We start from the raw sequence: 16,681 nt of genomic DNA on the forward strand, positions 1-16,681 counted from the left end.
AATCCTTTTCCAAAATCAGGAATATGACTCATAACTTCCCGACATTTTTATGATTTCATGTTATAAATATACACCATGATTATAATTTATGATTTTATGATTGATTTTACCATAATGCTATGCACCCGTTCGTTATTGTTTTGGCTTTCGACGACCAAAAATAGAAAATCTAATCAAGAAGCTATGATTAACCCTAAAAGGGATACCTTCATGGCCTCAGTTTCGTCACCTCGCTGAGTGTGTTCCATCAAAGACGTGCTCTGAAAAACGCCTGGGGTCCAATGGACCCCAGGTATCCCTTTTAGGGTTAAATAAACTGAGATCATGAGAAGCATTTTTGTAGCCAAGAATAATTTTCATAATCCTGGATGCAAATCCTGATGCTTTACTATCAGATTCATAAAATTATGGTTTGGTGAGGTGGAACCATGCATAGAATTCATGAAATCAAAAAATTCTTTTATGATTCCGTCGTCGTCGGTCCCAAATGCTTTTAATTAGATTAATGAAACAATGCAAGCTAAAAGCATAAGTACATAAAATTCGCGATATCAGAGCCAATTTCTATGATTTTAGGACAAATCCATCATCCTTTTTTCTATGAGCAAGCCCTTCAAACCATATCGAATGTTCACTAGTTCACACCACTTGCAGAGTCTTCAGTCGTAGAACGAAGGATAAACCGGAAAAAAATCGAAAGAATTACCGAAAACCAGCGCGCGCGATTCCCACTTTGTTTCACCCTCCGTACATAAGCTAGGAACCACGACGGATGGCACAAAGCAAACGCGAACTGGGCACAGTTTACTTGTTTTTTTAGTCAAACAACTCCCAACAAACTTCCAAATCTTACAAGCACACTGTTTTGATGTTGCTCCATTTTTTTATATATGTAATTTATTACTCTAACCAAATAAAACTTTGCAAAAATAGCAGCTACAATTTTTTTTACATGTCTGTGCAAATTATATAGTTACATAAGGCAGATAAGTGTAACGCAAGGAAGCGACTATGAATATAATTTATGAAAATGTTTGTTTCTATTCATGATTTTGGTTAACTCGTTCATGATATTATGAATTATAACTATGTTATTATGACTTCGCAGACATCATAAGTACATGATTTTTTATTCATGATGAGGGGAATGGATTTTTTTCCCTCTAATTTTATTTGTCAACTGACCTGTGGTGATTTTTTGATATAACATTATTATAGTTAATCCTGTATAAACTTCAACTACTGGTGCTTTAATATAGTTTCTTAGAACCAGCTAATTCTTTGCACGGGTAATTTCAAATTAAAATGTAATACTTGTGCGTTAATTCAATTTTACCATATTTTCATGTAAAAGATCATACTAAAAATGGATTTTAATATGATAACCGGATTTGAACCCAGAATCAGAACTAATTCTATCAGCGGGACTAAAACCTAGGACCATGAACTTGTAGGAGCAAATAGTAGTGCTCTAACCACTAACCACACTCTTCTCGATAGAGCCATTTTCAACGTCAATTTTTCACTGCGAGACAGCACTGCTTTTCTAGGTTTTATTCCCATTGCACTCACCATGCACTCGATTCAATTTCGACAGGAGAGTGAAATATGCATCCACTTCCTCAATAAATAAATTTTATTTCCGATTCACCGAGCACGAGAATTGCCGGGCTTATGCGGTCTCTTCACAGCTGTGCGAAATAGCAGATAGCAGATATTCTGCTTTACTTGACGGGTAAAGACCGTATTTAACCTTCTGTTTTTCTTTCGCTGTTGTCTAGCCACCGTTTCTTATCGCTTCACAGATTGTGGTATGGGCGTTTTTTTTTTCTTGGGAAATGCTCAACTGTCCAGAAAAACTGTGATGCGTTCCTAGAAAATGGTTGTTCACAGTCAAACGTTGTGGAAATCTAGCTTTTGTTTTATCATTTATTCATGCTTTTATTCAAAATTCTCTTTCTTTGCCATTGCACATTGAAAACTGCTGGACAATCATAGAACGGTGCCTCAGGAGACAGCGAAAGTGTAAAAGTGACATTCGAAAATTTCAGAGCAATTTATCTAAAACAACTGTGTCGAGAACTATTACCAAGTCTATGCAACGAAAGATCGTTTGTTTCAGTCATCTTAAAATGTCATCTCTAATATACAGAACGTGAACTTGAAGATGTTTAAATTGTAAAACAATGTAAAGCAGTATATTGGCCCTATTTTGTTTTTGAAACTAGTCATATTTTTCTCGCAAACGCACACTGCCTCCCAAAGCCCAACTTCTTAATCTACTTATGTTGGACCTCATCTGTACAGTTTTTAGAGAAATGGGTCATTTTTTGTTACCCAGTCTGATTTGCAACAAAATTATCACCAACTATAAACCTTTTCGATATGGAAACTAATAAATAAAAGTAAAAAGGTATGCCTTGTATTTTTTTTTTCATTGACTGCCGATTTTATGTACGTGTCCCGGTGGCTTGGCATGCAGTTAGCCGTATCGTGCAGTTGAAGCACGAACGAGAAAGCAGTTCTTTTCTAAGTGTTAAACTATGCTCTAACCTTAATCATAATCAGGGATGGGAACACTCACTTGCTATTTTCTCAGCTCGGAAGCGTGAAATCAAGAAACGATGTATGGACGACTTTTGCCTTGTGGTTTTGTCTAAAAGTTTGCCGAATGGAGTAGAGGTTGCACACGCGTATAAAAATCGTGACAGAGCGATGAAAGAGACTCTCCACGAGGTGAGTGTAAGTGTAGGTGAGTGTTACAATCACCTCGTGGAGAGTTGCCTTCGCAGCTCCCTCACAATTTAAACATGCGTGTTCGACCCCTACTCTATTCGGCAAACTTTTAGACGAAACCACAAGACACAAGTCGTCCATACATCGTTTTTTTGATTGTAGGCTTCTGAGCTGAGAAAACAGCAAGTGAGTGTAACTCTTTGCAAGTGAGTGTTCCCATCCCTGGTTATGATTAAGGTTAGAGCATAGTATAACACTTAGAAAAGAACTGTTTTCTCGTTCGTGCTTCAACTGCACGATACGGCTAACTGCATGCACCGGACAATGTGCTAAATCTACAACGTTTGCTTCATTGATTGGAAGTAAATCTGACAAAGATTGAATACGATTCCCTTGAGGTACTGAATGCATACATTAGCTGGTGTTTACCGTCGACCTACTGTAAATTTCATCACTTCTGTTCCTCGACGTCTTGGAAAGTTGTTTTAATTAAAATGACAATTTAATATTCATACCTTCCCCTTGCATTTGTGTCTCTCTCGGTGCGGAATGGCAACCAAGATCGTGCCAGTTTACTGCCCATATTCGCATAGTCGATGTAACCACCAACGTCTGCTCTGATGGAAAAACACGATTTTATAGATTTTTTCCGGATTTACATATGCACCGACTATTTGAATAAAATAATCTGTCAGTTTCATGGATTACAGCTACAAAAAGTGAGCCGCAATGATTTTAAGATGTTTCATGTATTTTTTCCATATTTAAAACGTGTACGTCAGTTTATGCGACCATTCAGTCGTTTTGATGAATGATTACACGGATAAGTTGACGTAACAACCAGACTGCTATGACCGTTATGTTAGCTATTACGGTACCCGTTTTCTGAACACGTGTTAGATTTTTTTCCGGAATGTCCGTCTTCTTCTTCTTCTATATGGCTCTACGTCCCCACTGAGACTTGGCCTGCCTCGCTTCAACTTAGTGCTCTTTGAACACTTCCACAGTTATTAATTGAAAGGCTTCCTCTGCCTGCAATTGCATGCATTTGTATGTTGTGAGGTAAGTGCAGTGATACACCATGCCCAGGGAGTCGAAAAAAATTTCCCGACCGGAACGGGCCGGCTGAATGTCCGTATTCGTGCGTTAAATACATTCTTTGTTAATAAGCAGCCGTCCCGACTCGAAAGAAGATGTACTGACCGTTGTTTCAGAAAAAAAAAGCTTACACGTCACATTCTGAAAATATGAACTATCCGATAGTGCGGTCGAGCGTACCATAAAGCGTGGGCATCGTAGTAAGATTCACAGTTGGTCGGCTTTAAATCAGACCACACCAACTGTTTTTCAATGATTATGGGAAAATGTCCTGCAAGAAATTGGGATATCAAAACATGTGCATTATTTCTTGAAATACTATGATTCCTTGGCTTATCTTTACCTGTCCAAAAAATCACCTAGTCCAATTTGACTTTACGCCGATAAGTTTTCTTATTTCGTTTAATTTGTGCAAAATACCGGAATTAACATTAATCCCCAGGCTCTGCGATGGATCCTAACGGCTTCTTCCAATGCACCATGCAATTAAGGCAGTCTACGTTGAAAAGGTTATTTTATGCCTTATCCAAAAGATGGTGTTGTACGTAACTATTTATTAAGAAATACCTTAGTAATATTTACAATTTTTTGAGATTTACTTGATATACTTGACAAATTACGAAATGTTACGAAACTAATTCCATTTTAATAACCTTGTACTATTCCTCTACACCAAATTTTTACAATTAAATTAGTAAACATCAAAAGCTCATACACCCAACGCCTAATCAGATAGATATGAATTAAATTTATCTAAGTTTTGGAGGATGTTTACGACTGGGAAGAAATGCTGAATTGTTGTGGCTTTCTCAGCCTAACAGGATTAAAACGTCTATGCCAAACTCCTGACCGTTTCACTTTTGTTAGACTGAAAAGCCACATCAGTTCAGTAGTATTGTTTCAATGATGGCTTTGAAACAAAACGTAAAACTTATAATAGTTTTGCTGTGGAATGATTTTACTCGTGGCTAACCATTAGTTTACTATTTCATTAATCAATCGGGTGCCACAAAAACTCACGTTTCGGGTTTCAATGAGTTTACTTCAAGCACTTAGTAAGTAGCTAAAAGGGGGTTTGAGGAGTTTACGTCGTAATTCAGAGGAAGCGATATAGACCTCTATCATCCACACAAAAAATATAACTGTTCAGACATGAGGTGTTTGGATTATATACTTATGAGCTCTGAAAGGCGCCCGGGGTCCAATGGACCCCAGGTATCCCTTTTAGGGTTAAGGAGAACAAAAAATGTGTCCCCGAAACAGGCTGACAAAATCGATTAACTGATGTATAATGAAGCGGATAAAACACGGCAGGCTGCGGTGGGCTGGGTACGTAGCTCGTATGCCAGAGAAATGACAAACTTATACCATATTAGCAGAGAACCAGGAAGGAGCCGATGGCTTCGTGAAAGGGCGCGCACGTGGGCCTTTTAGGTCTTCCTCAACTGCATTTTGCGGCCCTAAGGGGCTCCAAAATCTCAGGGCGACTGGAAGCGATTGATCGTGGACTAAGACCAGTGGAAACGATTACTTCAATCGGCGTAGACTCACCGCTACACGTTGTAGGCTATCAAGTATCAATTTGTTTAATTATGCGCATATTGTTGTCAAAGCATCATGCATGTTTCAGTATCTACATTGCATCCATAATAAGTATTAAACATAATTGATAATATTCACTATGAAAGTTGTTGATATTGAAAATGATTTTCAGGCATCTGAAATCAAATAATAAGAGTTCTCAAATATAAATTATGTTTATGTCAATAAATTATCTTAATAAATTATCTCAATTAATTATGTTCAATCACGTTTTATGGGGAGATTTTAGTATTCTTGTACACAGACGTCAGTATTGCGACCACATGGTGGTTACGTCAAAACGTTCTTTTCAATATACTCACATGTTTTAGAACAAACACATTTTTTTAATAATTGGAGCATATGCTATACATGGTGTAGGATATGTTAAGCTAAAAAAGTTGATTTTGACCTATGTGGCGTTTACGTCACCTATGCGAATATGGGCAGAGTAGCTTTGTGCATCTGATTAGCAACGTCAGTCTGCCGTCCAATCCAATAATCTCCTGGATCAGATATTATATACACTCGAGCTTTCAGTGCATGGTGTGCAGCAGCAGAAACAAAATAGTCGTCGGTTTCAGTATCAGTTTCTATGTTGGGACGTGAACCGTATTGTCCATTCTTGTCGCTATGCGGAAACTGTCATGTGCTTCTCAATTCTGATTAGATTCCATTTTAGCTTCCACGACAGCATCAACTTTTTGACTGACGGACTTTCTGATGGATCCAAATTGCAATGAATAGCATATATGCAACACTGTGACTAAAATGTGACGAAAATGAATGAAAATTGAGTTCTCTTTGGTCGTTGCATACTGTGGCTTATACAAGTCATAGAGCTATCGTTCCCTTCGTTGCGGTTGTATCTACATCTACAGTCATACCTCGATATAACGTAACCTCGATATAACGTAACTTTTACCTCGATATAACGTAACTTTTTTTTTGGATCCAACTTTTCACTATTTAAATAATTAGAGTGATTTACAAAATTTTCTATATGTTATTACACCCCTCCTGGAACCAAGCCTGCTATCCAGTTATGGGTTATATGACAAATTTCAAAGTTTTATAAGAATGTTCGTCGTCACATTTATCAGCTATATAGCTTTTCACGGAACAAACATTACATCTTCTACTCATTATTGACATTACATCCCTACTGGAACATAGCCAAATTCGTGCACTGGTGGAATCCTAGTTGGATTTTCAAGAAGGGTCATAGTGAGAATCCATGGAAAAAAAACTCAGGTTGAATTCCTGAAGTAATTTTTAAAAAAATCCACGCTGCATTCCAGGAAGAATTCCTGGAAAAATCAAATAAGGAATATCTGGAGGAATCTTTGAAGCAATTTCTAGTGGAATTCTATCTGTTATTCTTGGAGAAATTCTTGCAATATTTTTTTAAAGAATTATTTCTGTATCTTAGAAGGAAATTTCCAAGGAAATAATGGAGAAACTTCTGGAGAAATCACAGAAGTTTTTCTAGCGGGATCTGAAGAGAACTCCGTCATTGTGCTGGATGAGTTGCAGTAAGAATACCTGGGTGAATCTTGGCGAATACCCCAAGTAACACACTTGTTTTAGAAGAGTCACAGCGGCGCAGGTTTTCATGGCGCAGAAGTCACTGCGATTTACTTCCAGCAAGTAAGAATTCATTTGTTAGAAGTAAGTCACAGTGGCTCCTGCGCGGCTCCGCCGTGAGTCTTCTGCAACAAATTTGTTACTAGGGACTCTTCGAACAGGAATAGTTGAAATATTGGAACTTTTTGGAGGATCCTTGCAGGAGTGACTGGAGAAATCTTAGTAGAAATTTTAAGAGGAACGACAGAATTAAGCCTTGGAAAAATCTTGGACAGAATAAATCTTGAAAAGCAAATCTCTTTGGGGAATCCTACAGAAATCCCTTGAGAAACCACGTGGAGGAATCATAACAAGAACATCTGAAGCAATTAAGGCAGGCGTTCCTAAATATATCATAGCAGATATAAAATTCAGTAAGAATTTATCGAGGAATCATAGAAGATTGAAGGATCCTTGGATAAATATCCTTAGAGAACTTCAGGATGAATCACATGAGGTATTTCATGAGGTACTCAACCAGGAACTCCTGGGTGAATTCCCGAATTATTTCTAGAGGAATTCTTGGAGGCATCATCGGATTATAATTTTGCCTGCGTCACATAGATGTCTTACTTATAATCACACCAATAGATAACGCTTGACGTTTGATCAGGTCTAGATTCAAAAAAGGAGAAGAATCTTGATATACACTCCCGTTCAAAAGTTTGGGGTCACCCCCTCAAAAACATATCATTTTTTTTGGCCCATATCTCCGCCAATTTGCGTCCGATTTCAAAACCCTGGGTTTCATTCAAAAGATAATAAGTCAAAGAAACTTTAAACATGATTTAAAAGAAACTTTTTCAAAAAATTTTGTATGTAAACTAACCCAAAGATGCCAAATTTTCTAAAAAATGAATATAAACTTACGGCAGTGTCGATGGAAGTTGGGTCGACCAAATTTTAAGATGAGAGCGGTAGTCTATTGTCTATTAGCTTTCAACTGCTTTTATAGAACTTAGCTAAAAAATCTAGAAAAAAAGTTATTAAGTAAATTAATCCTTGATGTCATCGACCAAAAGTTTGGGGAAACTATCGTAAAACATGGAAAAGTGATTTGTTGATATCTTTGTCAAATAAATGTTCAAAGTTTCTTTGACTTATTATCTTTTGAATGAAACCTAGGGTTTTAAAATCGAACGCAAATTGGCGGAGATATGGGCCAAATAAAATGACATGTTTTTGAGGGGGTGACTCCAAACTTTTGAACGGGAGTGTATGTGACATTGGCTTAAATAGTTAAATATAAAGAGACATGCTAAGTATTCAAATTATGTATGATCTTACAAACTTTTAAAAAAATATATAAAATTCAATGATGAAAAAAATATATATAAGAAAGGCAGGAAATCACTGTTGGGTGATTAACCCATATCCGCCCAGCGTCCTATTTATAGGACAGATGCCCCGAACGCCCAGCGTCCTATAAATAGGACAGTCCTTTGGATGTGAATATCTCCACAATTATGCAAAATTTTAGAATACTTTCTTCAGAGAAGATGTTCTCCACACCCATACCTTGCTCATAATGAACAATATAGTATGTGACTGGTTCACTAGGTGGCGTAAACGATGCTGCAAAGAATGCATATTGTCACGATCTGTGAACATCATTTCCAATGCGAAAAAAAAGTTATTTCCCTGGAATCTTGACTATGGTTAATAATTTACAGTTCATTTCTTCGGCAGAGTTGTTATTCACACATTCATTAGGATGTGGAGGTGGTAGCAAGGATATTTAAATTCAAGATGGCGGCTTAGGTTCCAAGATGGTGGTCAAAACTCCAGAATATTTGCTTTTTAACGACAATGCTGCTTCGGATACTATGCAATACGGGTATCTATCGATCGGGCTTCACAAGCAGAACTCAAAAATGATTATACGACGCCATTTTGAAATCAAAGATGGCGGACCATATCCAATATTGAGGCCATGAAATGGCAGTTTGATCTATAATACCATGCAATTTGGGTATCGATCGATCGGGCTTCATGAGTAGAAGTCAAAAATCGATTTTTTACGCCATTTTGAAATCCAAGATGGCGGACTATATCCAAGATGGCGGCCACGGAATTGTAGTTTGATCTATAATACCATGCAATATGAGTATCGATCGATCGGCCATGATGAGTAGAAGTAAAAAATCGATATTTAACGCCATTTTGAAATCCAAGATGGCGGACCATATCCAAGATGGCGGCCACGGAATGGCAGTTTGATCTATAATACCATGCAATATGGGTATCGATCGATCGGGCTTCATGAGTAGAAGTCAAAAATCGACATTTGACCCTATTTCGAAAACCAAGATGGGTATCTATCGATCGGGCTTCAGGAGTAGAAGTCAAAATCGATGTTTGACCCTATTTCGAAATCAAAGATGGCGAACCATATCCAAGATGGCGCCCATGGAATTGTAGTTTGAGCTATGATACCATGCAATATGGGTATCTATCGATCGGACATGATGAGTAGAAGTAAAATTCGATATTTTACGTCATTTTGAAATTCAAGATGGCGAACCATATCCAAGATGGAGGCCACGGAATGGTAGTTTGAGCTATGATACTATGCAATATGAGTATCTATCGATCGGGCTTCATGAGTAGAACTCAAAAATGAATATCCGACGAATATCCATCCATTTTGAAACCCAAGATGGCGGACCATACCCAAGTTAGTGGCCACGGAATGGTAGTTTGAGCTATAATACCATGCAATATGCGTATCTAAAGGGTGGATGGTAGGGTAGCGGGTAGGATAAAATGTGGAACAGACGGTCGGGTAGAGGGTTTGGGTGAATGATAGAGTAGAGGGAGTGGAGTAGAAGGTTAGGGTAGAGGATAGCGTAGACGGTAGGGAGAAGGGTAGAATAGAGAGTAGGTTGAGGGTAGGAAAAATGTTAGGGTAAAGAGTAGGGTAGACGGTACGGTTAAGCACAATATAGACTAGAGGGTACGGTAAAGCATATGGCAGTGGTTATAGTAGAGAATAGTTTAGAGGGTAGGGCAGATGGTAGGGTTGAAGGTTATGATAGAGCGTAGGATAGAGGGTTAGAATAGAGGGCAAAGAAGACAGTAAGGTAGAGGCTAGAGAATAGGGTGAAGAATTGAGATGAGATTAAATGAGCTGAGGTTCTTTTTTGAGATACCTTCAGGAATTCTTTCCAGGATTTCTTCAGGAATTCCTTTCGAGAATCTTCTCAGGTTTATTCCCGAGATTGCTGTATGGATTGCTCCGGAGTTTTGGAAAATCCTGAAAGGATTCTGTTAGTTATTCTTTTCTGCATTCTTTCAGGGATTTGTGCTGGAATTCCTTCAGAGATTTCTTCCATGATACCTGCTGTTATTTCTTAAGGGATCCCACCCGCAAAAAAATGAAAAAATATATGTTTCTTCCGAGATTGTTTTCAGGCAACCCTAGATCATAGAGACATCTTCTATGGATCTTGCAGGAATATCTGCTCAGCTTCTGGCCGGCATTCCTGTCATGATCTCTCTAAGGAATACATCAGGTATTCTTTGCGGTATTCCTTCAGGAATAACTTCAGGGATTTCTGCCAGAATTGCTTTCGAAAATCCTGGAAGGATTCTTCCAGAAATTTTACCCAGCATTCTTTCACAGATTCCTTCTGGAATAACTTCACAGGTTCATTTCAGTATACTTTGGACAGAAATCGAAACATATTCAGAGAAACCTAATGGAATTCTTTCTATGAGCCGTGATCCTCGCTCGGGATTTATACAGCAATCCCTCCCGGGATTTCTTCTGTGATTATTTCAGGGATTCCTACCAAGCTTTCAGTTCAGATTCCCTCAGAATAAACAATCATGGAGTAGTACCAACATAAGTGGAGAAGCCGTGTAGAGTATATCTGGTTGAAATTTTATATCAAAACATGGAATGATGATGAACCTGGGCGTGTTAGTAGAATACCTGTAAATACGAGACACCGAAGGCGACCATAGTGTTGAGGTCGAAATACGTATCGGTCAAAGGAGACAAATTAAATGGAACATTACTTAACACGATTTTCTTTTTTAAATATAAAAAACTTCTGAAAAGTTTACGTATGGTGAGTACGTAGAGAGTTTGTGGGGTGCTGAAGGAACAACTCAATTACTTTATTAGAAATAATTATCTGTGTAAAATCTAACTTCCAAAGTGTTTTAACGTTTGCTCATGCCACACATAGTGAGCTCTCTTTATTCGATTTGTTAAAAAAATGGGAAATGTTGAACACTGCAGTCGAAACTACCGTAAAACGGGGAATCATTGATCAGCGGGGTAACATTGATCGGCTTGACCGACCTCATGAAATGTTCAAACAAGCATTTTTCATTAAATCAGTTTCTGCTATCGAATGGTATATCGTAATCTGCTGTTGTTTAGCTATTAAATGACATGTAATTCTTGAATATTGAACTTCATAAACATTGAAATAAATCGATTTTTTCATAACTGTGTTTCGTTACGCAATGAGATACATTGTCAAACATTCATGCATGACATGAGTACTAGATAAAATAAGAGGTTCGAAATCACTGTATTACTTCAATATGATATCTTAGAGTTGGATTAAATGAACGAAACTTTTATGAAAATGTTCTTTTTCAATAAAATATACGATTTATTACAAATAGGCTATCAATTCCTTAACTCATTGCATACCTTTAGGCGTTATTCGCGGTTTGGAGGATTTTAATCTTAAAATAACTCAAAATGTACATAACTTGTAAGAATTTGGACAACATATTCGAAATCACCAACCCCGAATTTAGTAAGTAAGGGTATTTTCAACACAAACGAACATTGATCACTGACATGATCAATGTTACCCCAAATCAACAAAATAAAAAATTAGATTAAAAAGCCTATTTAAACATGTTTAAAAGTTTTACAATAATTTTTCGAGTAGCTAAACACATAATCAGAGGGCCAGTACTTGTTTTAAAAATATAAAACATGTAACATTCGCTTTAACAAGAGAAATATTCAAGAAAGATCGAAAATTCTGATCAATGTTACCCCGGATTACGGTACATGAAATTACAAGAACCATGCATTGCATACTTTTAGGCGTTTATCGGGTTATATTTCTGTCCCAATTTATAAGTCCTTTTTCTATTGTTTTTGAGTGGTTATCCTCTCTCTCACTTGTTTAGAGCTGCATTTTATCTATACGGATCAGAATATAAGGATAGCGTAGAAGTTGTGCTGAAGTAGAACTCAAGAAAATTATCAGATATTGAGGACCTACAATGAAGATTTTTTTTGGAACTACACCATAGGCCTTCATTTTTTTCATCAAATCATGCTTATTTTATTGGGACTTGACCTTTGATAACAAATTTTTTTGAAGATTTAAATTGTGAGACACCTTGGGCGTTAACGGGTTAACATAATCTTTTTGGTAACACTAGTTTACAAAATAAAACGAAAGTCGTGAACTTCTGTCAACGACCAAAGTTTTTGAAGTACAATTTAGCACTGATTTCGAAACCATGCTTCAAAAAATTTTAAGTTGAGCGGTTTTTGAGTTTTAGCTCAATATCAAGTTTTACTACTTTTAAAAATATGGAATTTACTAAAATTCAAATATCTTGCGTTTTGTCCAACCAATTACAAATCTTTTTCCATAAATTAAAAACTGAATACAATACCGTTCGATCACCTGAATTCAGGTTTTGCGTCAGATTGATGAAATTCAAGATATTGGCGAGTTTTAGGGACGATCTCCTTAAATTTTAGCCAAATTTCGAAAAATATATGAAGAAACGTATTTTTTACAATAAGAAAGAAACAATATAAAAATTTGTTCTCAACGTTTATTTGACATATCATATGTGGGCGAGTTACAGTAAAAAATTCAGCTCAATCGGAGCGTTGATTACGGAGAATGAGATGTGTGAAGTGAGTGACGTTGCTTAAAAATAGAACAAAACTCGATTTCAAATAATCAACCTTGTATGGAAAGTCGAAAAAATTTCCGCTCTACTGTAATCTTTTTCCTTCGCGTTTTCGAACTCAGGGCATGATTCTACACCAAAAATGATCATCAGCTTACCGAGTTCAAAAATGCTGTAAACTAGTGTAATTTTCTTTTCAAAATATGTATTTAAAACGAAATTCGTGAAAAAATTTTTTGCTTCGATATAACGTAACTTCGATATAACGTAACGAAAATAAAATTGCAGTTACGTTATATCGAGGTATGATGTATTGTTGAAGTAATACCAGTTGATCACCTTTCGACTAAAATGTCAGCTGAAGGCATTTTTAATTGATGTATTATGCTTCAATTATGAAATTGCACCGTTTATTTATTTTATTTTATTTTTATTTTTTTCATTTTATTTATTTTTTACTGCTAAGTACAGCAAAACATCTACACGCTATCTGAACTGCTTGGCACTTAAATTGGCACTACTATCCTATAGAAATCGATTTCAATTTAATATTGTTAAGAAAAGATCATGAACTGGCTGTTAAATATTCATTGAACTTCACTTCGTTGCTGACAAATGTTTTAAATTCAAAATACAAAATAAAAAAAGTTTGTCCCGGACCAAAATTTGATGTCAGAACCTTGAGCGTCTGTGTTTTCGGTCTTGCCACTACACCATTCTACATTTATGAACAGATTGAGCATCAAAGCTTGCGTACGTTCCAACTCGTGAATAATCAGTTATTATGTATCAAGCAAAATGATGGTGGCTCTTTAATAGTGATGCAATGTTTTCAACTCGAAGTTACCCTTAGGGTAAGTATACGCCTGGTGTACGATCTTTATCATATTATTTTCAAGTTGAGACAAACTTATGTCGCATTGGGTGGATTGTCACCACAAGTGCAGATTGCGATATTGTCATTATCGTTGCGAGATGGTTGCATTTTCATTCTGTAGTCCAGTCCACGTTGTACATGGACTGCATCTTACTAGCCGGTATACGGATTTAAATAATGAATTGTCAAAGAAAACACCAAGAAAAAAACAAGAAAAAAATTATACAACAAAAACATGCTTGTCCTAGAGTGCTCCTTTAATAGCCTTTCATTATTTAAATTTTCATTTTTTTTTATCTTTTGCAGAGTCATCCAATCGTCTCATCCAGTGTGCAACACGATAATGTTGTTTGGTGTCATCATCTGTCTAGTGTCGGTGATACTACTCGGAATCGATGGACAGTTTGTTACTGCTGACAATTATCCCAAGGTGAGGTACAATGTTTGTAACAATAATATACATAGAAGACTTTTTTCGGCGATTTTTTTCTGTCCAAAGATAAAGAAAAAATGCTTACCTACTAATTATTTTAACTTTTATTTGTTTGCTAACGTGATTGAATTTTGTAGCTTTCAAAACAATATGTACGAATCGTCACGTATTGTACTATAAGACCAATCATGTTTTATGAACCTACGCACAGCCCATATGGCAAGGTACTCATACCGCAGACTTCAAACAAACGGATTAACCGCTTGCGTATTTCAATATTGACGAAAATAAATTTCAATCACTGCCGATTAAATCATCGACCAAAGTAGATAAACCACATCAGCAGCTATTCTGAATGCAGTGCAAACGAGATTATTCGATTCTCTGGCTGAACAGCATCGATAGTGGTGGTGGCCATGACCAGAGTTGGGCAGCTGTTGTTCTCAAACTACTCGACTGACACCTTTATGTGTCAGTATGTTAAATGAAGAGCTACTCAACCGAATCCGTCTGTGGACCGTGTTTGCGGCAATGGATGCTGCAGAGCGATAGGCCCACTCTGCACCGGATTTGCATTTTGCGTAGGTATTGTTCAATTAATTTTCCGCTCGAATAAACGGTATCAATCTGGTGCAATTTTGGCTCGAGGTAAAATTACGCCGTCGTCGGTTGGACAGCGGCCATCCAATGACATATTTCAATTTTCTCATGTTTACTGTGGGGGTAAGATGTTATTATTATTTTACAGGCAAGGGTTGCGAAAATTGTTCAGTCCTGTCAACAAGATTGCATCTGTGGTCAGGATCTGGTCATATTTTAAGTAGGCATTTTAATTAACAGATAATTGATATTTTATTTCATTTATCAGTAAAATATTTGTAGGTGTCTTGCTGATTGATGAAATAATTGATTTGAAAATATTATCAAACACATTTTCCTTACTATGTCATTTTCTAAAAAGCAAAGTACAGATTTAAAAATATAAAGAGATAAAAGTTGTTTACCTTTTTGAAAGCAAATTAGAATACATTCTAAATTGAGAAAGCGAATATAAAATTTGTAAAAAATACCCAATATATTTCGAATATTGATAAAAAAATAGTATGTGCCCTGTATTTGACAAAATGTTATGTTTATGCTATGTTATGTTATTAAATGAAGTTTGTGGTTCACAAATGACCAAATATACAACTTTCGAATAAGGCCTTTTGAAAGCTTCGCTTTAAGGCACAACTTTAACCCTTATGTGGCCGACAGGGTACCCGGGTACCCAGCGCCCATTTAAAAAGCACGGTGTAGAAAAAAGCAAAAAGTTTGTCGGACACATAACGGTTAATAGAAGTTTAAGATGGATTAAGGGGTTACGTACCACGCGGGGATAAAAAATAGTGTTTTTAAAAAACTGCCTGTACGATGATTCTTTGAAGCAGTTAGGACTAGGGATCGATTTGGCACACCGTGTCCAATATGTTCTCATACAAAATACAAATTTAGAAAATATAATTTTATTTCATACCTGTGATTTTTATTTTCAAAACTAATGCATGTATTGAAGGGCTACATAATACTGATTAAATAAAGCATACGGGTTAGAATAATGTTGTATTCCATTTGTTTTTATAAGCCTAGTAGTACACTTCCATTTTCTGAAATCCGTTTGCTCCGGCACGCAAGAAAAATCCTAGAAAAGTTTTTAATCTAACGGTAACTTTATTTAGTCCATGAGGTTATTTTTTGAGTTTTTATGCCAAGTATTATACCAAATGGAAATACTAAGGGTAAAACAATACAATTTTATTGATGATATGGTAAGAAATTTGTAAGTAAGCTCAATTTGGGCTGATTTTTTTTGAAAATGACTGTTATATGGGTCATAAGCGTGGTTCAAAAAATCGTTTTTGCTCCACACCGCTTATTCGATTCGTAACCAGATTCTATGCCTTCTCCCAAAATTTGAGCTCATTTGGTTGAAAATTGAGATTGCACAAGACCTTCAAAGTTTGTATGGGAATTACTATGGGAAAATAATGTTTTTCATTCAATCGACCGTAGTGTTTCCCCAAGTGCCCTAGAGCGTTAGTTGATCCTTGGTACCTCTTCGTTACTCTATCAGCTACAATTTCGCCGAAAACTGTATTCAAATCGCATGCATCATTAATTAGTTACCGGTTTTTATCCAAATTCGAAATCTTTACTTATGATGGTTAAACTAATCGGTGGGCATCCCTGCTTTTTGCAGTGAAACATAGTAGCCATGATTTCAGTGTGCTATCTTTGGCGCCATATGCAGCAATGTTGCCTGCTGGGAAGCTGTAGGATCACTGTTAAAGTTTGTCCAGTTGGACATAAATCGATAACTAAATAATGAGGCGTCCGATTTCAATGCGGTCTTCGACAAAGTTGTAGCTGATAGAGTAGCC

General features: G+C 36.6%; 1 protein-coding gene across 1 annotated transcript in view; it reads left to right on the forward strand.

Annotated features, from left to right (window-relative positions):
• Nucleotides 1–16,681, forward strand: part of LOC115266332 (gamma-aminobutyric acid type B receptor subunit 1) — a 458,609-nt gene that overhangs the window by 379,260 nt on the left and 62,668 nt on the right. The window contains exon 11 of the mRNA XM_062851638.1: nucleotides 14,135–14,258. Within this exon, the coding sequence (XP_062707622.1) occupies nucleotides 14,135–14,258 (124 nt within the window). The remainder of the gene's footprint in view (nucleotides 1–14,134; nucleotides 14,259–16,681) is intronic.

This window comes from Aedes albopictus, chromosome 2, assembly GCF_035046485.1.
Source record: "Aedes albopictus strain Foshan chromosome 2, AalbF5, whole genome shotgun sequence".
NCBI lineage: Eukaryota > Metazoa > Arthropoda > Insecta > Diptera > Culicidae > Aedes > Aedes albopictus.